Genomic DNA, 24,357 nt, shown 5'->3' on the forward strand with positions numbered 1-24,357 from the left:
ACTTAGGACAAAATCCTAAACTTACTACTTTTGGTATTCACAGAAGTTAGGATTTTGTCTTAAGTTTCTCTTAAGACAGACTTAAGACAGACTTAAGTTAGGATTTTGTCTTAAGTCTGTCTTAAGACAAACTTAAGACAAAATCCTAACTTCTGTGAATACCAAAAGTAGTAAGTTTAGGATTTTGTCTTAAGTTAGTTCTGTGAATCGGGCCCAGTGCATTTAAAATGCTTATTATCTGCGACCTGCCTGATGGCTGCAGTCATTTACATAACATGTTACAGCAAACAAATGATGGACAGAATGCTGACAAGGAAAACAATCTCCCCCAGTCGAAAGATCTGGTTAAATCCATTGTTCTTTTGCCCACTACGTCACCCCCGTTTGGACCCTGCCATACCGAACTGCCAGGCCAGGTCCTCCTTGGACCGGAAACAAGCATCCTGGGACCGGTTTCAGGGTATGTCACCCTTTTTCAGCCAGGCTCAGTGGCAACCTCCACATCATGCGGCCCCACACCGTGGCCCACCAGGTCGCACACTTGATTCTGGGTCTTGATATCGCAATGTCTAAGAACATATCAGTGCGCAGGGCATCATCGCAGGTTGCACACTTGCTCAGCCCTTTAGGTGCCACTAACTCTGTAATCTGCGAGGAAAGCCACATGTTGGTAGGCCTGTGCCACCTGCTGGCTCAGGCTTACACTGCGGACCAGCAAGGCAAACAAATCTTTAGCAGTCTGGACCGCCAGGACAGGGCATCATCACAGACTGCACACCCGCTCAGCACCTAAGGTGCCCCTACCTCAGGGCACCGAAAGTCACAGTTCCTTGGCGGTGTGCCTGTGCTGGCTTCAGTGTGCCCGGTGCGACCAAGTCTGTGACCTGCAAATCATGGACCCTCTATGATTGAGTATCGAGGTGCAGTCACCATCAAGTAACCTCCGGCCCTGGGAATTGTGCTGTGGTAGGGCCCTAGGCCCTCATGCATAAATAAGAAACACACGTACACACCCAGATAGAGAGTGGAAATGGCGTTCAGCACGTGTACTAGGGCATTTTTATTGGTAGGGTCACATGTCCTGTGACGCGCGTGCTGGATGTGTGTGGTGTGGGTGTTTACCAGTTGTGAGGGAGGGCTGTGCATTCTGATAACTAGACCTGTGATGAGCAGATCACTGCAGACCTGGGACATGTAGCGTTGTCGTTCCCCCTATGAGCGTAAGCGGAGTTGGCTGGCCTGGTGTATGCCAGTCCAGCGTAAGGGTGTGAACAATGACCCCAGGGGCTCTGGGTGTGGTTCCATACTGTGCTGGACAAGGAAATAACTAATGTGTGTGTCCCTGTTGTAGTGCCGGCACCCCCCTGACCACATTTGGCAATGTGCCACCCTCTGACCAAAGTCCAATGACAAGAGCAACATTGACGTAAGGGGTAATCACTGCCCCTACATTCATCCATACTTCTACACTTGAAAGATCATAAACATGACACATCTGTGTGAAAATGAATTTTAAAGCACATTCAGTGGAGTGTTGCAGCTGGAGCAGTACAGGGCCATGCAAACACCGCATACCAATTAATGCCCCTGGAGGGCCAGCCAGAGTCCTTCAGAGAATGATAAGTTCAAAGGAAGAGGAAGAGTTCAGGTCGCAGTCTGAGTGCTGTGTCATTGTCGATCAAACAGAATACGGCAGTCCGTTTCGAGGTCTGAGGTGAGTGTTGCAGAGTGTATCGGGGGACAATGGAAGGTAATGTTGCAGAGGGTAGAAGCAAGCAGAAAACGTCCGTATGGCAGAGATGAATGCTACAGTTTTCTTCTTACCAGGAAGTCAGATTCATCCGCATCTTTGTCCTCTGCTGTTTCATGTGCCTCATGTGTGGGTGGTGGTGTTCTGTCTCCAGCACTGTGTGGCGGTGATACCTAAGGGGACGGAGGTTAACTGTCTGCCACACTGTGTGGCACTGAGACTTCAGGGGGAGTATATGTGGATGTAGTGGTAGCAGCAGCATGCATCAATGCCAGGCCTTGTGGCAGCAATGAACCTAGGAGGATCTTGGATCGAGGGGGATCAGTGGCAGTAGTCCTCCTCGATCATAGCGCTGCGTTTGACACAGTGTGCCACAAAACTCTGTTAGAACGACTGTCCGATCTGGGAGTCTCCGGAGATGCTCTTGCCTGGTTAGGATCTTTTTGGAGCGGAAGGACCTTCCAGGTCTTCGACGGCAACTCCTGTTCCACCAGTAGACCTCTGAGTTTTGGGGTACCGCAGAGCTCTTACTTAAGCCCCACGCTGTTCAATGTGTACATGAGACCGCTGGCTGAGGTCATCCGTAAATATGGCATCAAGATCATCTCGTATGCGGACAACACTCAGCTCGTGGTCTCCCTGGCACAGAAGAACAGCGGGCACCCGCAAATCAACCTGGCTGCCTGTATGGAAGAGGTAAGAAGATGGATGACGGCATCCTCTTTAAAACTGAACGGTGAAAAAAACGAGATCATGCTTCTCGGTCCTCCCTCTCCCACCACCATCGACCAGTTATGGCCCTCCAGCTTAGGCCCACCTCCATCCCCGAAGGAGGACATCAAAAGCCTAGGAGTCTGGCTTGATAAATCTCTCACCCTCAATACCCAGGCAACAAAAACTTCAGCAATCTGTTTCGGGCTTATTCAGATGCTAAGAAAAATCCTACCGATCTTGGCCCTTGAAGCCAAACAAGCTGTCATTCAGGGCCTCATTCAGTCCAGGCTTGACTTTAACAACGCCCTCTACCTGGAAGCCCCAGAATACGTATTGCCAAAGCTTCAGCGGACCCAGAACTGCGCAGCTCGTACCCTACTCCAAATACCACGCAGAGAAACAGCCAAAGCAGGGATTCGATCACTCCACTGGCTCCCTGTTAGGGAAAGAATAAAATTTAAGGCCCTCTGTATTTCCCATCAGGCCTTTCATAGAGCCGGCCCGAGATCAACCACTCTCTTCGTACCCCCTACTGCCCCGGCAAACAGCTTCGATCAACGAATGCATGCCTTGCCACAGTTCCCCGATTCAAAAGGTCCAGGGCAGGAGGTAGGTCCTTCACGCTCAATGCCGCCAAACTCTGGAACTCCCTTTCCCCCTCACTAAGAGCAAACCAGATCCTCTCGTCCTTCCGCAAAGAGCTAAAAACGTTCCTCTTTAGAAACTAATTACCCCCACTTCCCACAGAGTACTACGCCCTCTATTCAGCGCTTGGACGCCCTCGGGTAGCAGCCGCGCTATACAAATCCTCTTTTCATTTCATTCATTTCATGGTCCTGTGGTCACTGAGGAACCCAGCTACCTCTCACTGGTGTGCAGCTGTGGCAGCGGCACTTTCCGCCTGCGCCCGCTCCATGGTCTCCATTAACCTCCACATGTGTCCCAACTCCTGTGTGACATCGCTAGAGCCACTCTGACTGAACAGTTGTTCTAGTCTCGGAGTCAGGGCTCCAGCGATGTCAGCCATGGTCCATTTGAGAGCATGTAGAGGACTGTGGGTGTCTGTTAGGGACTGTGAGTGGTCCCTGATGGACCCACGTATGGCATCTAGTTTGGCTGCCATGCAGTCGAACCCCTGCCACACCTGTTCAGCCAGATTCTCCTGGTACCCTAACACACTGCGTGGGAAGGCCATGTCTTCCTGAGCGTCCTGGGAGGCAGCCGTGGTGGTGGGTGCTGCCTGCTGTGTAGTCTATGCAGGGTGTGGTCTCCTCGTAGCAGCTGGGCTGCCCTGCTCCTGGGGCTGGGCTGCGGAGGCTCTCCACGAGCTGTTGAAGGGCGTCGGAGTTGAAGCTGTGGTGGTCCTCTTCGTCATCGGAGAAGAGAGGTTCAGGCTGCTCTGCAGGAGGTGTTGGTGTTCCCTCTGCAATGTGAAGGGGAGATGCAGTTTAACATTGTGTTCACATGTATGTTGTCACATTGTACATGTTTACATACAGACTGCATGACTGTGTACATTTTGGCTGTTTGTGAGGAGCTGCCTATTTAATGCGGGACAGTGGACATTTCGACATCAACACAGATGTGTGTTGGTACTTGTACATTATCAACTCACATTTCCCTGCACTGCCACATGTGATTGGGCAGTTTATAGACATATGCAGCACCACTTGTGTCCTGTGTTCTGTTGTGGACATGTTGCAGTTTGTACCACATTGCAGTCAGTGTTGATGTGCCCCTCATGTTATGTGTGTTTGCTGCATTTTGTGTGAGTCGCCCCTGCAGCTATGAATTTGCTGCCCCTTCTCCCTTACATGTGGTGTGCCTTTGACTTCTGTGCTTGTGCAGTGCTGTGATTTGGCTTACTTGGGTACATTGGTCTCGAGGTGGAAATTGGGGGTCTGGGGCAATGTTTGTCTGCAGATGTGCTCTACTTAATTGTGCATGTGTGCCATTGTGCCCATCTCCCCCGTCGCTGGTCATTACTCACCCTGTTGCTGTTGTGTCTGGTCATGTTGAGCAGTGTCCGGTCCCCCAACTCCTGCCACCATCTCCCCACTGATGACTGTGGACACCATTTCCTCCATCTCGTCCAGGTCCTCATGTGGCGCTGGACTGCAACCTCCAGTCTGCAGTGCTGCCTTCCGGTTGCTCACTTTGCCACTGGATTCAAGCAAGCCGGGCTGAAGACGGCTGGAATGCCAGAAACCGGTCCTCGGAAGCTTGTTTCCAGTCCAGGGAAGACATGGCTTGGCAGTTCGGGCTGAACTGTTCCCATGAGGCACCGGGTCAGACTGATTTGCATATAGCCATGTCTGAACTGGAGTGGCAGAGTGGGCTAAAGAACGGTGATGGATTAAACCCAGATCTTTTGACTGGGTGTGAGTGTTTGATTGATTCAGATGCTCCGTCCATCACCACCCACTTTTGTACCGCCTTCCGGTTGTTGGCAAGTTTCTGCTTGGTTTCGCACTTGACATCATTCCAGACCCTCTTTGACCTCTTCCATTGTCCTCTTCAGCACTCTGACTGCATTCACCTTATCCACGACGGACTGCCATATTCCATTTTTTGTTGCCACTGACACAGTGGAGGTGACGAACAGTTGTTGATGGTGTTCTACCACCTCCGTTATCAGGATCCTGTTTTCTTGTGGACTGAACCGCTTCTTCCTACTCTTCTTCTCCTTGACCTTCCCTAACCCTGAGGTCCCAGGCTGGTCATCCGGGGGGCTTGTGAAGTTCTGGTTGTCCTCTGTACTTGCTCTGTCAACATCCATTGTGCTTAAGTTCTTGAGAATATCTCCCAGAGTGTTTCGTTAGTGCAGAGTCCTCAAGTTTTGATGCCAACTTGTCACTAAAAGCTGTTTCAACCTTTTTTTCCTCAGAACTAGTTATAACAGAAGGATTGTCCTACAATTTGGACCACCCTAGAACCCACAAATTATGTGCCACGTAGGCCAGCCACAGGACAAAGGAGGAGTTTACCAATTTTAAACAGTCCTGCAGAATTAGGCTGCTTAAACTAAGTTCCTCCTTTACCTAGATCGAATTCCAGAGCTTTAGGGGACCAAGGTGAAGCTGGTCGGTGAGAAAGTTTAAACCTAATTCCTTGTGTACAAATTCATAGGGTATGCTCTGTGGGACCCCAAAAGACCTCTCAAAAATCTATTTTCAGCTGCTTGAAGAGGGGCGACTCGTCCATATCCCCATATTCCTATGCGATAGCTCACTAGGGGCATGCACATGGCCCTTTAAATATCGAGGCCCGAATGAATATGATTGAATCCAAGCCAACAGGAAAAATCTTTAATGTGGAATGTCGCTCTGTTAAAAGACAAAACATTCTGTTTGATTAGTGTGTGCCAATTAAGCTCTGAGTCTAATAAAAACCCCAGATACTTGAAGCTGTCTACCTGACTAATGTGTTGACCTTGTACTACGTATTTCATTGGTTTTGTATTTGGAGGGCCAAACTTTATGACATATGACTTAGAGAAGTTCAAAGTCAGGTCAAGACTACTCATAAAATCAATAAATGATTGTACGTTTTTAGCTGTACGAGCAATTAAAACTGTATCATCCGCATAGAGCAAGATGGCTTTTGGACGACCTCCTACTTTGGGGACGTGAACACCTGGTGCTGACAAGGCGTGCTCTATGTGGTTGATATAAAAGATAAATAAGAAAGGGGCTAATATACAGCCTTGTTGCACCCTGTGGGGGAAGTTTAAAAATGCTCAGTGTTTTCCCCATTGGGGCCAAACCTGACACTGGCTGAAAAGTCATTGTGGTAGTCCCACAAATTTTTTATTAGAACTGGGTCAACATCTATCTGTTCCATCAGGACCAAAGCGTAGAGTGGTTAACTTAATCAAAGGTAGAGCTAAGGTACATGAAGGCCAGATGGACTGCCCCCTTCGCAGCCTTTGTATATTTACATTTTAATAAGTAAAGATCAAGGGTTTTGTCTATAGTCCCCTGGCCAGGGCGAAATCCTTATAGGAGGTCAGTTAAAAAGCCTCTCTCCTCGGCACCATAAGCTAGTCGATTTAATAAAATCCAACCAATGACTCTCGCCTCTGAGTCTGTGAGGGAAATTGGCCTAAACCATGCTGAGTCTTACCTATTATTGATTGGGACCAGGTTAGTGGGAGAGGGCCAGCAGCTGCAGCGTTTAAATGCAGTGTCAATAGCGGTGCCCATAGATCCATGCTGTTTTTAAAAAGGTCCCCTGGCACCCTGTCAGGCCCTGGTGCCTTATTTCAAGGTAATTGGGAGATAGCGGCTTTAACCTCGGATAGGTTAAAAACAATATGATCTACTTTCTGGGGCTCATTTAATAATGCTGGCTCCTCATTTAATCTATAAATGGCCATAAAATGAGCAAACCAGGCCAGAGAAGAAATAGTGCAGGCTTGGGTGGGAAGACGGTCATTACTAAAAAGAGGTGAACTAATGAAGCTCCAAAAAGCAGAGCTAACACATTGCCTGCTGGCAGTTAACAGCTTATCCCAGGACTCCTCTTTGAGTTGAACCTTGCATTCCTTGCAAGCCGTTCCAAACACGGCTCTGGCCAAATTGGCCTCTGCTTGGCAGTGTGGCTTTGCATGCAGAAGGTTCCAGAGGTCCTCATGGATTTCGGAGCACCGACTGTGAAACCGGCCTTTAATAGCCAGTATAGCCCGCTATAGCGGGCTATAAGGCTATATTAAAGGCCCTCTGCAGCGGTAAAGACCCAAGCCGAAGGGGAGGGACTTTAACAAAGCAGAAGGACTTTAAAAGCAGGTGTAGCCCATCTACGAAGGGCTATAAGGCTTTTAGAACATTCTGTCACTAGAGGGCAGAATGTTCTAACAAATAAAACAAAACCTTCAGGGAGCGCAAGGATTGAAATCCCCTCAGGCTCCCTGAAGCCTTTGTTTGCAGCCAGGGCTGTGAACAAAGAAACATTGGAATGTTGGAGCTCCGGGGTTATACCAGCCAATTTTAAGCCCGGAGCACTCCATTGTTTTCAATGGAGTTACCAACATTCCAATGTTCTAATAGCACTTAAGTTCGATTGGTCGGACAGTAAAGTGATCATATTGGTGTGTTTATCCATTTCAGTATTATCAATTATGTCAACAGTGTACTTGATAGGTATGGCCATACCAGTACTCACTAGCAGGCCAGCAAAGAGAATATAGAAATTCTTAGGGGGGGATTTACTAAGATTTTACATGAGCAAAATCTTTTTTTGCCGGTTTACTTTTCAGAGCTAAATAACATGAAATTAATGCAGAGCAGCGCCTATAACTGCTTTCCATTACTTAGTGCCAAGGGGCCGTACCATGGGTTGAGCATTGGCGTTCACATACAACCACCCTAGGTTTCTCATACTAACCCCTGTATACTAAATAAAGTAGCAGAGTATAGCGTAAAGTAGGCGCAAGGAAGGAGAATTGCATTTTCCGACTTTTTACTTGTGCTGCAATTCACAGCACCCATATAAAGAGCAAAAGGGATTAAAGTTAGTCTATGCATAGTATTTTGTACTTGAAGGGTAGCCTTCCAGTACAAAACCTATGCCAAACTCACAGAGAAACCCTTGAACTTTGGTGCAAAGGTGTATGCGTGGGGCAAGGCAGGCGATTTCAGCGCTGGTTGTAGGGAAAGGGAAGGAGAGTGCCATATTTCTGGCGATCTCTCTCTTGTACTCGCAGTGCAGCGAAGCATTTGCGAATGTGAAGTGAGGAGTCGTGGTCCAGGAGGATGAATAAGGTGAGTTTATTCAAGAAGCACAGCAGTACAAGTATCAACCATCCTGCCTCAGCAACCGCCAGGATCAGAATGCAGAACATGGAATCAAACAGGTAAGAGAATACAGAATACATGCTGGCTAACACTCTAAATGAAGATGACAGTATGATGAGAGGCACAACAGAATGCTGTACTGTGCTGCAATAGTAAATGTTAAATCTACCCATCAGTCTCTTTCAGATCCACAAGCGTGTACTGTCAACAGTCATTGCATGGAGAAAATCAGTTTTCGTTGTTATCCTGAAATTTAAATAATGCGTGTAATGTTTTTCCTAGATAAAACATGGCAATGTGTAATCGTTTTAATTAACTATGCACTTTTTAAAATAATTTGAAATTGATTTGAATATTTAGGTTCATTGAAATATTTCTCTGCCATAGTTGTCACTGACCATTAGCACACCTTTGCACTGGGAAGTGTTGGTATAATAGTTTTGTATTTATTGATGCAGAACCCTGGTAGAGTGCCCTCACAAGACACTACATTAGGCCCAGTTAATGATGGGTCTTGCTTCCCGTCCTAGCACCACATGTTCAATCACAGGATACTTGTTAATTACCTCTGTAACCTTAAGACCTTAGAATTTGTGAAACTAGTTGCATCCTTCTCAGGATATGCCTGTGCAGTGCTTCATATGTGGCTTGCAGGGTCTGGGGATGGCATGCAAAGCTTTAAAGCCTTGGATTGCATCCCAGTGTTGGCTAATTATTGAGTGCAGCTTAGACTACAAGGGAACGGGCAGGAGACTCTGACCAAACTACAATACATGTCCAATTCCTCTTCATAGATTCTTCTCTTGGGTCACTTGCAAAGGCTCTTTTCTGACATAATCCACAACCGTTACCAAATGGTCTATGATGACAGCTAGATAATAGGAAATGTGGTTAGTATTTGGATTAGGAATACCACAGGACTGCACTTCCTAAAAGTGTGAATTTCATATTAACTGTATTCATATGGAATTTTTCAAATTGCTGATGCTTGCTATTTGTCAATCTCTAATTAGTAGAACACAGATTCAATAAAATGCTCCCCAATGACATCAAAGAAAGATAAGTAGGAGAACTGTAATCAAACCAATTATATTTGCTGTGCAGTTTGGACACATATTGGGGAAACACCATGGTTTAAACTGTGCATTCTGTCTACATGATTTACAAGGCTGATGTGATCATGTGAAATAAAGGCATACCTGACATCCCCAACGCCATCGTGGTGCATCGGTACCTAAGAGAAATGGCTCAAGTAAACACACAGGGACTGATTCACAAATTGCACTTTGTAGTAGGTTTTACATTCCAGCAAAATGTACTGTGACGTGAAAGTTTTGAAAAATAGTAAACTGTTGAATTTGGCCCTCTCTGCAGGGTCACCCCAAATCCTTTGCCTTCACCCCTCCTGTTTGATGAAAAATTATTTTGTTGGCCCTAGGTTACTGTGCACTTTGCCACTGCTAACCAGTGCTAAAGTGGTTGCAATCGCTCCTCTAAACATGGTAAAATTGTCTTACACCCAACTGGCACATTCAATTTACTTATGGGACCCTAGACAAGTGGCACAACCATGTACCCAGGACCTGTAAAATAAATTGCTGTTTTTGGGCCAGCAGAACTCATTGTGCCACCCATTTAAATAACCCTTTAAAACATGCCTGCAGTCTGTCAATGCAGCCTGTGAGCAGTTTTCAATTGCCAGATCTACCTGGCAAAGGACGCCTTTTGCCACCCGTAAACCTCACTTTTCAATATATATAAGTCACTCCGAGGGTAGACCCGAAGCAGTGCAGAAAGCAGGGTCTGTTGTATTTAAAAAGATGAACATGTACTTTTAAGCTCTACTTGTCCTGATAGTGAAGATCCCCTTGATTTGTTTTTCACAATGTGAGGCCTACCCCGCCTATAGGATAACATTGGGTTACTTTTATTACAATAATAAGTGATAACCTTTGATTATAACAGGTAGAAATATCATGTTTGGTTTCAATAGAATTGTAATTTAAAATCTTCTTTAACGGTAAAATAAAATTTTAAATCTTAATTCTGAAAATTCCACTTTTAGAAGGATAACATTTTCTTGCTCTAACCATTTAGTGCCTGCGGCTTGTGTCCTGGGCCACATGACTGTGATTAGCATGACAGTTGGTTTCAGTGTATTCCTCCTAGACACTGAGAAATAAGGGAACTAGATATTGGAAGGATCGTAGATCCTGCTAGGATGTGTGGGGCAGAGCATTTCCCTGCCCCACTTATATTTCAAAGAAGCTTGCTCCAGCACACTCACAAAGAAGTTCACCCTAGTTTCTTTTATCCCACAAGACATATTGGAGACTGGAGAGGGAAGAAGAAAATTCCAGAACCCTTGTGGGCGAAAAACACTAGAAGCTTCTTCCACTTGAAAGCTGGCACCAGATATAAAAATAGAGCTTTCAGGCACACCCTTCAGTTCCCTCCAGGACCTATGAAGGACCCCAGAAAGACTACAGAAGGCTGTCCTGCTCATTGAGGCCTGCTTTGCACTTTAGAGGACTGTCCTGCTGCTGCTTGAGGCCTGCCTGGTACTCTCAGAGGACTAAACAGCTGCTTGAGGCCTGCCTTGTCACTTGATTGCAGGACTACCTGAGTGACTCCAAGGGCTAGTTGGCCTCCTGGAGCATCTCATTTACAGGCCCTGAATATATGGTATACCACTTTACAAAGGACTTACAGGTAAATTAAATATTCCAATTGTGAATGCACCAATGTTACCATGCTTAGGGGTGGAGCACATGCCCTTTAGCACTGCTCTGCAACGGTAAAGTGCTTAGAGTGATAAGGCCGCAAAAAATAATCATCAAAGAGAGAAGGTAAGCTGGTAATATTTGGAGAAAGAACACCCTATGGATGAAAGGTCTAACAAAAACCTTATGATTGATTAATAAATATTACAGATATGACTGATATGGTTCCAGGTTCCTCTGTCAATTTGCAGTGAAAGTTGTGCTCCGGGATACAGGAAGTCAGCCATTGCTGGAAGCCCACATTGTTGCTTCAACTGCATCCCCTGTCCACCAGGAAGCATTGCTAACAAAACAGGTAATTTCCATTGTTTCTACAAGATGTTTTACAAATTGGGAAATTAAATAAAATGTAATGGATATGTTTAACTTTGTATCATCACTTCCACCTTTAAAATAGGTCTCATATGAAACAAAAACTTTTATTGTTTTATTAAATCAAATCAACATACTGTACTTGTTATAATGCAGATCCTCAGGATATAACCTGTAGATAATAATGCATTTTACACAGCATGGTAAACATGAGCAGCATGGATTTAGTGCTAAAAAAGCTACACTTAGTATTATTGCAATGCCTGGTCGTAAACCCCAATTCCCGCTTGAGCTTCCCCCTCATGTGCGTTCCCTGTCCTCATTCAAATTCTTACACGTGTTTCCAGTTTCTAAGATGGCTTTTTTGCACAAGCAGTGCAGCCCATGTACTACACTGAAGAATTAATACATGGAAAACTGGCAATAATGGGAACATATTTTCATATGTAATGTTATCATTTTGAAAAAATAAAAGTGCATGTTTTCTGCTATTCCTAACTGTCTCAGCAAATACGATGACATTGTGGTAAAAGCATTTACCACAGATGGTTTTACCTCCCTTTAAATCCAAACATGCCTGAATGAGGGGCCTGCTTAATCTCATGCTACGTGTCAACGCTGCCCATCCTACAATCATTAGATTGCTCCTGCAGTTCCCCAAGGAATTGACTAAGCCTACATATGCTCAGTTTCTGAATCTTTACTTATGACTCACCATGATTGTGGCCTCAGCCACTGTGAGCACATTATATGTACAAACAATGTTTGAAACTAGTTTTTTTCATCACATCTAGAGATAAGAACTAGCTCATCAAAAATGTGTTGTTCGTTCGCTCTTTCTCAAGTAACACTGTGCATTTGTTGGACAACATAAAAGTTGGACTGATGCGAGACTGATTCTAAGTACCCCCTCAGGATATGTTGGCCTACAATACTGTTATCTCACGGTGCCCCATCTGCACCCTTAATCTTACAGGGTAACAGATGTGTTTGCAACCTCAGGACATGACAAACCTCACTCCTCAAGGTAATCGTGGTGACAGATCTAAAACCCTTTCGCTAAGGCACTTATGCATAGCCAAAGAGGTACACAAGAAATACACAACATAAGGTTTTTAATATTCATTGAAACATTGTGATTCTTGAGTAAAATACATGTGCTGCAATGATTAATAGGAGGAAACAGAATATTGTGATTAGCATTATGAGAATGGTGAAAAAGATGAACAAACCATTTTGCAGATTACAGAAAACTATATGCTTGCATACAAGTACTGTAATATAGTGTACTCCTACCTAGCGCATTGAACCCATTAAAATCTAAGGTGGGTGGGTCTCCCAAATCCCTATCCCAGCAACGCAACTCCCCATTACCTGTGGGTTAGTGTCACAAGCTGCCCATTTTGGTACAGAGTTGGACACCATACCTCGCTTGAGGTGACAGGAATCAGCTAAGCTGGAATTCCGTCATGGACCGACCTTTCAGCGCCAACTAAATTCTCCTCTGAATAAACAAAGGATTGATGTCATATATATGGCATCCTCCATGTTGTCATGCCAAAGCCCCAGTCAGGATGCTATTGTTTATTCTATTATCATAGTTCTGCCACCGAGCGGAAAAAAACAAATAACAACATCTTGGGTGCTGAAATTAGCCCTGATACAGAATTTTAAAGGTGTCTTGATAGAGTACCTACAAAATGATGTTACCTCCACATGACAAAGGCACCTTACTAGCTGCCAGGTCATGTAGCATTGTAGGTCTGTATGCAGAACATTCATATCACTATCTAGCCATAGGCTAATACTTCAAAATATTGGAGGTTCTTCTTCTGCAAGATAAACCCTCAAAAAGCTGTGTTGCTGAATAAAGCCTGCCTACCTGTTCTGAGAAAGTTTCTATCCATCTAGTATGTACCTTTGCCCAATGTCTTGCATGCACCCCTAGTGATCCAGTGCTTAATTTGTAATGAGTGCTGGTGTCTGAAGCCATGCTCATAAAAACGCGACTTGTGATTTTAGCAATGATTGCACTAAAAACCTAGGTTGCATATTCTTGAATTGAGCTCATGGCTCTTTCATCCACTATTAGACACACCCTGCTCCTTCATCTTACTTGTGCAGGCTCATGCTTTTTTCCTTTGCAATATTGTTTCCATCTTTTTCTTCCAACTTCTTTCTTGCATCTACATTTTTATCCTCACTTGCTTGCAGCCAATGTCTGAGGAATAAAAATAAGTGCTGGTTCCCAAAAATCCCAGAAAAAGGACTGGATGTGACTTCCCTGAGTATTGTCACCCTATGTAATCCAGTACTTGAATACTGACCTTCCCAGGCACTGGAGGGACAAAAACCATATTCGACATCACATTTCAGACCATGGTGGCCATCACTAAAACAAACATCTTCAAAGATTCTATTGCATGTTCTTTCATTTCCTTCACAGGAAACTTTATTTGTAATCATTAAGGTTAGGAGCAGGCACAGCTCCCCTTTAAGTGAATATTCTGCATTCAGTATTTGATTTTGATTTAAGTGAATAGTTACCAAAACCATTTCAAGCGCCACAAAATTGCACTTCTGCATATAATATCAATTATAGTTCATCCTTGCAAGACTCACTCAAACCAGTTAAAGTTCCTGTCCCTAACAAAGTCAACATTGTAGGTGGAATAGTTGGCCTTGCTAAGATCTAGTGAAAAAACAATAGCACTAGTTATTCCATCTGTAATAAGTGAACATAAAACCCTGATACAGGCAACCTCTAGTGCCAAAAGTATTTGTGCTCCATTGCCTCCCTTGAAAGCAGTCTAATATATAGTATGCCTTTCTTAGCAATTCAAGATTCTTATAGCATTCTGAAGTATTCAGACCCTAAAATGATAACAAATCATGTCTTCCATTTCTGTGGGTTCAATAAACCCACTCTTATTCCATGAAACCTCTGTAACCAAGAGGTGAGATGTGACTTCGGGAGACAACAATACTTAGGTGTATGTTCCTAGTTTGGTAGTGTTTATGTCTATTTCCCTCCTCTTTTACACACTGCAAAACGTAATTGCACTCAGGCATTGTAGCATAAAAAGATAATCAGAGCAGCAACCACTGCCACTCCTGATTCACTTCACTGAAAACAAGGCAAGCCTTAATGTTGTAAGAGAAAAGTGGGGAAAACAAGGAAGGGGAGAGAGAGAGGTATCTAAACATCTGACTGGACACGCCCTTAGACACCATATCAAATCTCTAAGGTAGTTATTGATGGAAAGTCAGAATTGACACAGGGATGGTGGTCTGACGGACACCTGGGCAGTGAGGTGAGGGGTTTCAACAGGGATGCATCTTGGTCCCCCTGCTGTTCACGCTGTACATTAACAAGCTAGGGGATTTTATTTATTTCAAGCTGTAAAGACATCTCCAGGGCTGGTACCAAGATGATTACTTCACTCCTGTATGCAGATGACGCGGTTCTACTCACCATAACTGCTGTGGGCCTCCAACAACTTTTAAATGGTTTTATAGCTTTAATAGACTCACTAGACCTGACCACAAACTCCACTAAATCACACACTATGTTCATAGGCTCCCGAAAGGTTGCCAGCGCTAAAAGTTACTGTAAGGGGGATGAGTTAACTAAAGTCCCTACCTTTCCCTATCTAGGGATACTTTTTGATGACCGAGGGTCCTGGTGTGCACAAATTACACCAAAAAACAACACCTTTGCTAGAGCGGTTGAGTCCACTTTGAATGTTGCTGAAAGATTAGGGTCAAAACGTTTCCCTGCCCTGTTGAAGATTTGTAAAGAAAAGGATATTCAGGTGGCTGAAAATAAATTTGTGCATAAGCTCCTTGTAGACCCGCCTGCCATCCCGGCATATAACTTACACAAAGAATTGGGAGTAGGGTACATCTCTGATCTGATAGCGGTAGCCCCCCTGTTGCATTGGCTGAGAATTTTGGCCTGCCCCATCAACTCATGATCACAGACTTCACAGCGCTAGAGGGGGCTATACACATTCCCTGTCTAAAATATGTAACAGGCCTGACAAAATTGCTTGGCTGCCCTGACCTATACCTGAGCCCCAAGACGTTGGGTGAAGCAGCTGTTAGAAACTTCAAACAGCAGTTCCTGAACAAACGGCAGGAGCTCAGGCTAAGGAAGAAGTCAGCAAAGCCCACTGTGAGAAGATATGTCACAATGACCCTGAGCAAACAAGGCCAACTGTATTTACTCTTTGTTAGTAATGCTTTCCATCGTTTTGTGTTGACTAGATTTTGTCTGGATTTGGTACCTTGGATATTGACCTTTCCGCAAGGATTTACAAAACCTGGCATTTTAAAACCCTGCCCATGTGACAACTTCTCAGAGCAAGATACCCTACATTTTATATTTTCTGTGATTTGTATTACCCACTTCCCAGAAAGTTTATATTCCCATCGCTCAGAGATCGTCAATTCACTCAAGATAGGCCGGCATTTTTGTACCTCCAAATGTTATCCTCTCCTATGGCCGCTATAAGTGTGGCAGGGTATGCCCAGACGTGAGTCCCTTGCTCACTTTGCCACTGGATTCAAGCAAGCCGGGCTGAAGACAGCTGGAATGCCAGAAACCGGTCAGTGGAAGCTTGTTTCCGGTCCAGGGAAGACATGGCATGGCAGTTCGGACTGTACTGTTCCCATGAGGCACTGGGTCAGACTGATTTGCATATAGCCATGTCTGAACTGGGGTGGCAGAGTGGGCTAAAGAACGGTGATGGATTAAACCCAGATCTTTTGACTGGGTGTGAGTGTTTGATTGATTCAGATGCTCCGTCCATCACCACCCCCTTTTGTATCCTCTCCTATGGTCTGTTTTAGGGTTGCAAGTTTTTTTAACAGTGACCTCCAGACACAAGCTCCATATTGGACTATACCTTTGTAAGCTTCACACTGTTCCCACACATCCTCGGTTACAGAATGGGGAACAAGGGCGATAGTGACCATCGCCCCCAGGAAATTCAACTAACAGCCACCCCACACAGATAATTTAGGCCTGACACAAGCTTGGGGCCTACTTACACCTCAAACATAAAAAGGATCATATGCACAACAAACAACTCAAATTCGCCGGCTGAAGCTGCAATTCAACTCTTTAACTCACAAGCTTCCAGCACAGATGATCAAATCGCTCATTGGGGACACTGTACTGCCACAGGGTAACTTGCAGATACTTTCCCTACAAAAGACAATACTCTGCAATCATGCGGAAAAAACTAAATACAGAAAACTCAGAGAGTACAGCTAAAGTCACTCAAAAAATCAATAAACTCGACTGGCCAAGCTGGGAAGTTCTGCAGGGAACACTAGCGCACGAGCATCCCTGAAGAACCAAAGGGCAGTGCTAAAAAGACTACAATGGAACATCAGGAGGGACTGCGAGAATGAAACCTGGGCAAAACTCCTACATGACACAAACTATAACAACAGCAACCCACTTCTGGAAAACAGTGAATATGATCATGTGACCACAACATAAGGGCATAGGGTCTGGAAGCTAACTGGATAAAACATCTTACTAGCCACTTCAACAACCAAACAGAAATTGCAGAGGCCCAAATGGCTACCAGCAGGCTCCCAGAGGGTCAAGTAGAAGTAAGCATAATTAAGAAAAGTGATCTCGACTACCCAGCCATCAGAAACAAACCATCAGGAGTAGCAAGCCACCCACTGTCATTCTTAATTAAACAGCAGATCGCTAAAGGGAGGAAAGAAGGAGCCCCGGGACTAAATGGCATCCCACCGGCCCTGTTCAAAGAGAAAATTGAAGATTGGGCGGATATCCTGCAACCTCTCTTTCTGGAAATCAGGCTGCTAAACAGAATACCAGAATCTTGGAGGGGCTCGACAATAGTCCAAATTCATAAAAAAGGAGACAAGGCTGAGCCGAACAACTATCATTTAGTAGCCTTGATAGACAATGAAGCGAAATACTTTGCGGGCACCATACTAGAGGAGCTCACACTATGGGCTGATACAAATCAGATAATACCGTTGAATCAGACTGGCTTCCGCAAAATGGCCAGCACATCTACAAACATCCTCACAATCTCTCTAATAATTGATGCAGCAAAAGCCTCCAAGCAACCTCTGACCCTCTGTTATATTGACTTTAGTGCTGCCTTTGACAATGTAGAGAGAGGCAGGCTGTGGGGGAAACTGGCACGATGGGGCATACCACAGCCTACTCTAAACATGCTGCAGCTTCCACATACTGACACCTGGGTGCAGGTGAAACTAGGCGGCGGCACTCACCTCTCCTCAAAGGTTCCCACAACATAAGGCCTGAAACAGGGCTGTGTGCTTGCACCAACCCTGTTCAACCTATTCATGGCTGACCTTCCAAAAGTGCTTGACGCCTGCAACTTCCATTCACCAAGGGTAGGAGGGAAAACTTTAACCAATCTCATGTATGCAGATGAAGAAAATGCTAAACTACGCAACGGAAAACAACTTAAAAATAAACATGAGCAATGTCCATAAACAATAAAAAGAACTCCCAGAGGAACTGGTTTCTTGACGGCATTAAAATCGACTCAGCCAGCGAGTACAAGTACCTGAGAGTTACATTCGACAAGGAAGGGTCTTTTGGGTGTCAGAAAGAGGAAATAAGAAGAGGTCTGCTAACCGCCCTGACATTGAAAAACCTTGCAAACCAATTGATGGGTCCGACTCTGATCCCGCTCTTGAAGGTAGACCAGGCTAAACTTCTCCCCTCGATTACTTGTGGCAGCGAGGAAATGCGGGGAAGAGACGATAAGGAGCTGGATAGCACGAAGGTCGAAGCCTACAGAATAATGTTCAGTCTCCCATCCTACACATCACCTGCTCAAATAAGGTTGGAGTTCGGCCTTCAACAACAAGTCTTAGACAGGTATGGCTCTTACATCATTTGCTGGTATAAGATAAGAAGTGCCACAACAAATACGCTGGAACAACATCCAGCACAGGGAATCCTGTCAGGCAAGAAGCTATCTTCAGTCAGCCTTGGAATATACCAAACTTTCTGGACTTTGGGACGCGCAACTCGGCTATCTCAATTTTAAAAAACTAGTCTGGAAAAATACAAAACAAATCTCCCTAGTGGAGGACAAGGTGAGCTTTTCAAACAGATCTCATGCCTGGATGACAACAAAATAGAAGGGGGTTCCCCAAAGAGATTTAGGATGCTGGCAGGAAAACAGGGGAGAAGAACAGCTAAATAGAAATGCCTGGATGACCCTTAACTCCTATAAATCACTTGCCCCGCAACCATACTTTAACCAAGGCTATCCCAGGGTATTAAAAATGCATTTCTTAAGGTACAGACTGGGGATCCTTCCATGCGCCCAACACTTACCACCATGGATGAGGACAAAAGGACAAAATATTTGCAGGCTGTGTAACATCGAGAACTGTGACATTCTACACTTAATCTGCCTATGCAAAGATCTGCAACAAGTGTGGCAACAGCTCCTAAAAGAACCTCTTAAACAGATAGGCATCCGCACCAGGAGGCAAGCAGTGCTGGCCTGCTTAAATCCAGCAAACATCCAACTAAACTGCAGATGGGTAAAATCTCAGATGATGGCTAACCAAAAAATGCCAAAAATACCAAAAAATGCTTCACAATGCCTTGTCAATGCAAGCTGTCCAGTAGCCGGGAAGAGGTCTTAGCCGGACCACATTAAGGATGCCCGCCAGTAACAGAAGAACTAACCTTGCAACAAGTCGAGATAATTTGAACGACGTGACATACGGGCATGCATGGCTGGAGAAAAGAAAATCTGAGACATCTCATCACAGCATCCAGCGAGCCAATGACTTCCTTTTAACAAGTATAATTAACTGTGATGTTAAACTGCAATGAACCTTTTACCTTTATCTTTTAACTGGTTTTAACAAAGATTTTTTCAGACTAACTTTAATAACTAAAAAGGTAGCTAAGATAATGGAAACCATATTGAATGTCTATTTTAAAAATGTTTATTCTTTCAAGTGGTAAAATTGCAATGGTTTTAGTTAACTATGCAAACATAAATAAACTTAAACTTAAACTCCAGACACAGGAAAATGTTGTCTCTGCAGTAGCCAGCATGCCTTCTCTTGTTCTGGGCTTAGGGCTCTCATCATGTTACCATGCACACTTTATGATACACTGCGCACTTTACTTGGTTTTATCTTTAGTGCTTTGCACTTTATATAATGTAACCCATGTAACTTCAAACCTGATTATTGGCCTTTTTAATGATATCAAAAATGTTCATATTGTATCCCTTTATTGTGATCCAGGTTTTATAAATCTATACTACTATTATAAAGAGAGAACACAAACCTTTGAGCCAGGTAAACTACAAAAGTAATGCACCAATCACTATACCCAATACACCATTTGAAAGGGGAGATATAGAAGAAGGACATAGGCTATACATGTCTACACCATATACATTAAAAAAGCAAAAACGCCAAAAGTGTCGAAGTAGTCCCTTGGGGGCGTGGTTGTGTATAAGAACGTGCCCGTGGGCGTCTCAAACAACAAATGTGGGCGTTTATAGGGCCATGCCTTCACAACACACTTACATTGCACACATAGACCGGAAATGCGCTTTCACAGAATTTATATGCAGACCGCGAGAGGAAATGCACACTTAGGGGGTTATTACGATTGCGGTTTTTCCGCATCCTCGGGGCCGGCGGAAGCCACCGCCGGCCCTGAGGATGCGGAAAAACCGCAGCGGACTGACCAAAGACCCACCGCCACATTAGGATGGCTGGTGGGTCCTGGTTTCCGTCCGCAGCTTTTCCGCCGCGGTCGGATTACAACCGCGGCGGAAAAGCTCTAATATGGTGACGGTGTCTTCCAGACACCGTCCACCATATTAGGATGGCCAGTGAGTTATGCTTTTCTGCGGCGGGTTTTCCGCCGTGAAAAAGCATACGGAACTTCACTGCGGGGGCCCGTTGCGGGCCCTCTAGGTGAAGGGGGGGTGGGGGGTGCACATGGGGGGTACCTATGGTACCCCCCTGCATTTGCATGCAGAAAGCGGCAGGCACCGAGCGGTGCCTGCCTCTTTCTGCATGCAAATGCAATGCGTGCATTTTTAACATTGCCACGGGTGCAGCTTGAAGCTGCACCCGCGGCAATGTTAAAAATAGAGGATGTGACCGCCAGGGTGGCGGTCACATCCTAATTGCACAGGAGGGAACTCCGCATGCCATGCGGAGGTTCCTTCCTGCTCTGGGGGTCCGCGATCCTAATCGACCCCTTACATAGCACACATACACCGGAAAAACGCTTTCACAGAATTTATAACGCATAATATGCAGACCGAGAGAGGAAATGCGCTTTCACTAAATTTATAACAAACAGTTGCAAATCCCAAAACATACATCGGAAATGCACTTTCAATCTATTTATATACACACATACAGCGCGGAATGACAAATGTAGTAAAACACACACATTCCTTGCAGTTACCGAGACAACATTGACGCCTTCGTCCCATTACATTAAAAATCGCGCGTGCCTTCCATCCACGAAGACTCTACAATTACGTCACACAGGGGGCAGGGTTAATCAGACAGTACACCAATCACAAGGCAGCAAAAAAAACATACACAGGACTTCGGATACAAAATATAACAACTCTTTAACCATTGGCCAACGACATCATAAGGGGGAGGAAACAGAAAGAAAACAAGCTGACATCGAGTGCACATTCACAAGATATTCCGGACAACATAATACGCTGAAAGCAATACATACAAAAATCGCATTTGTCCCATTACATTTCAAAGCGGCCGTGACTTCCATCGAAGATGACTCCAAAATGACGTCACACAGGGGTCAGGGTTATTCAGACAGTACACCAATCACAACGCGGTTATAAAAATACACACACGACTTCTCAGAAAAAAAATAAGAACTCTTTAACCATTGCCCAACGATGTGATAAGGGGAGGAAACACGAAGAAAGCAAGCTGACATTTCTTCACGGTCGAAACGCAAACAAGTGCACATTGAACAGACTTTCCTCCCATATTTCGGACAACATTAAACGCTGAAAGCAATACATACGAACAAAAAAAATAACCCAACTGGCCCTGATCACTCGAACAGTGCCACGACTTGCACACAAATGACAAACAGGAAAGGAAAGTTTATTAAAGGAATACAAAAAGGAAAACAACAGACTTGAAAATAAAAGCTGATTCATTGAACAGGTCACACAACACTTTCCTCCCATCTTGTGGACAACATCAAACAATACTAGCAATACAGAACTATTACAAAAATAACACAACTGCCCAAAAACACTTGAACAGTGCCAAGGGTTGCCCACACAATTCAACAAAGGAAACTGACACTTTATTTAAGGCATAAAAAACGTAAAACAAAGAAAGAGACTTCCCAAAAAAACGTTCATCAGAAAACAGGTCACATTTTTCTATTTTGAAACTGTGGCACTACTCACAGCCATCCTAAAAAAAAAAAATCTTTTTAAAGGGATAGAAATACGGAAGAAGAAAAATACACTTTCAGCAACATAACAATTCAAGTCTGTGTTACCACTACAATAGTCACACTACTTACAAGCACAATAATAACAAAAACACAATCTATACTATACTATATACTATATATACTATATATTATATATTCCAAACACCCAAGACATCTTTGAAAACGTCACGGAAAGCAGAAGGACATAGGCTATATAAAAATAAAAAATATACGCTCTTTAAAAAATTTACGAATAAAAAAAAGTAGTCCCTTGGAAGTAGCGCCGGCCGCGACGTGCGTGATGACACCGGGAGCACGGGGAGGAGCGGCGTTCAGGAGCAAGAGGAAGAGCGGCCGACATGAGCGCGGGGAGGAGCTGCGGACAGGCAGGGAGGAGCGGCGAGCGGACAAGCGGTGAGGAGCGGCAAGAAGAGGAGGAGCAGTGGAGCGGTAAACTCAGCAGGGCGGGCAGGAGCGCCGGATGAGGTAAGTGAAGCAGCCGTGGGTGCGCACCAAGGGACCGGCGGGGGCCATGAACACTGAGTGCTCAAAAAGCATTTTCCTCAAAGTCGGGACGTCGGGGGAAACAAAGCGTGGGCAGAAGCGGCCAGGACCTACGACGGGCGGGGGCCATGAACACTGAGTGCTCAGGAAGCCTTTTCCACAAAGTCGGGACGTCGGGGGAAACAAAGCGTGGGCAGAAGCGGCCAGGACCTACGACGGGCGGGGGCGATGAACACTGAGTGCTCAGAAAGCCTTTTCCACAAAGTCGGGACGTCGGGGAAAACAAAGCGGGGCAGAAGCGGACAGGACCAACAAAACGGCCGCTCTGCTGCGCCTCTCCTGCTGCGATGCTGCCCCCAGCTCCTTCTGCCCCGGGCAACACCGGGGCGGGCTGCTAGTTGAATATATAATGACTACATGTATTTCTTTTAAAATGTCTATTTTTATGGATTTTAGTTGCCGAATAAAGTGCCTTTTGACTTCACTTGACTTGACAAAGTTGTATATCAAGAGAGAATATGCAAGAACAGGAAATCAAATATACAGGTGCATAAGCCGTAGGCTTACAAGCATTAGCATGGAGTTTAGCTTTGATGACAATGAGCCCACCTAGAAACAAACTGGCAGTCAATGAATAATGCTGTCAATTCACTGGTCTGGAATGTGATGGGTAAGCATGAAAAACCAATATCATACAAAGATTAACAAGAGGCAAGGGACTCACATTGTCAAGGAATGAACAGGAGAAATATAACAAAGGCGAAAGAACAAACTATGGGTGTGAACAAATATTTAAGAGATAAAGCCTTTGCAATTAGCAACACATTGCCCAAAATGGAGCATATATTTCCTTAGATCTTATAAAGGATTCTGCCACTGATGACCCAGCACTGACCACAAACACTAGAAGTGTGTAACAAGGTAGGGGAGAGGGGGTAGCTGAGGTTTATGGTCTAGTGTTAAGAATTTTCTGAGTTTGAACTGGTCTATATTCCACCTCTTCCAGCCCCACCATAATAAATTTAGTGGTATTTCTGTACAAAACCTTAACCCTAACAGAGTGTTTGGTTTTGGATTCATAAAGTGGAAAGACGGTAAGGCAAGGCATAAAAGTGAAGGTGTCAGATTGTGGATATAATGGTCTCTGCCTTAGCCTAGCCTAGGCTGGGCAACACTAGTAACCATGATCAAGGTCATTTAGAATTTCCAAGGCATATTTGCAGAAATAGCCACCATATATGGTAGATGGATTTGGTTGGTTGTAACAGATGTGTTACTCTTAAAAGTATGTATGATTGGGTGAAGACGATTTCCTTGTATGTATTCAATGTCATTCTTTCTTTTGCTGAGTACCAGTGTAAGTTTCATAGGTGTATTCCACCCACATGCTGCACCATGACATGGTGGATTTGTAACCTGATATGCAAAGCATTATCATGATCAAGGCTTGAGAAACCCAGGCTCCAGGAAAACTACATTCCCATGAACTCACTACAAAACAGACTTGACTTTGAGTACTCACTGTTGAAATGGTTCTCCTCTTATCTCTGCTGCTGCAAAATAAAACTTCATAGATAATCATTCCTCTCTTCTGCATACACCATAACACACAGTGCCCACTGGGTTTGATCCTCTCTCGCTCACTATTCAGCATTTAGATGGATGCCCTGGGGATCTCCTACATGAACTTGATAATCACCAATTTGCTGATGACACTCAGTTGTGGCTTAGACAAATCTCTATGAATTAAATGTCATCTCTTGCAAAATGCCGTGGGCGAATCTATTCCTGAATTAGACAACATAAACGTAATCCCTCCACTTCCGTCCCGACATAAGGACTTGCATACACAGCGGCTAAAAAGATACAATCTTTTGGTTTGATACGTAACAGCATGATCAACAGAGGAAGACTATGCTTGATCTCTGTGTCACCTGCCAATATAATATTGTGTTTGTGATATATATTTTTATACTTTTTGTC

At 44.6% G+C, this 24,357-nt stretch overlaps 1 protein-coding gene across 1 annotated transcript in view; it reads left to right on the plus strand.

The window, feature by feature from the left end:
* The window catches only part of LOC147684536 (extracellular calcium-sensing receptor-like), a 56,073-nt gene that overhangs the window by 26,165 nt on the left and 5,551 nt on the right, over positions 1-24,357 (plus strand). Inside the window, exon 5 of the mRNA XM_086939696.1 lies at positions 11,214-11,337. Within this exon, the coding sequence (XP_086795822.1) occupies positions 11,214-11,337 (124 nt within the window). The remainder of the gene's footprint in view (positions 1-11,213; positions 11,338-24,357) is intronic.

Source organism: Lissotriton vulgaris, chromosome 10 (assembly GCF_964263255.1).
Source record: "Lissotriton vulgaris chromosome 10, aLisVul1.2, whole genome shotgun sequence".
Taxonomy (NCBI): Eukaryota; Metazoa; Chordata; class Amphibia; order Caudata; family Salamandridae; genus Lissotriton; species Lissotriton vulgaris.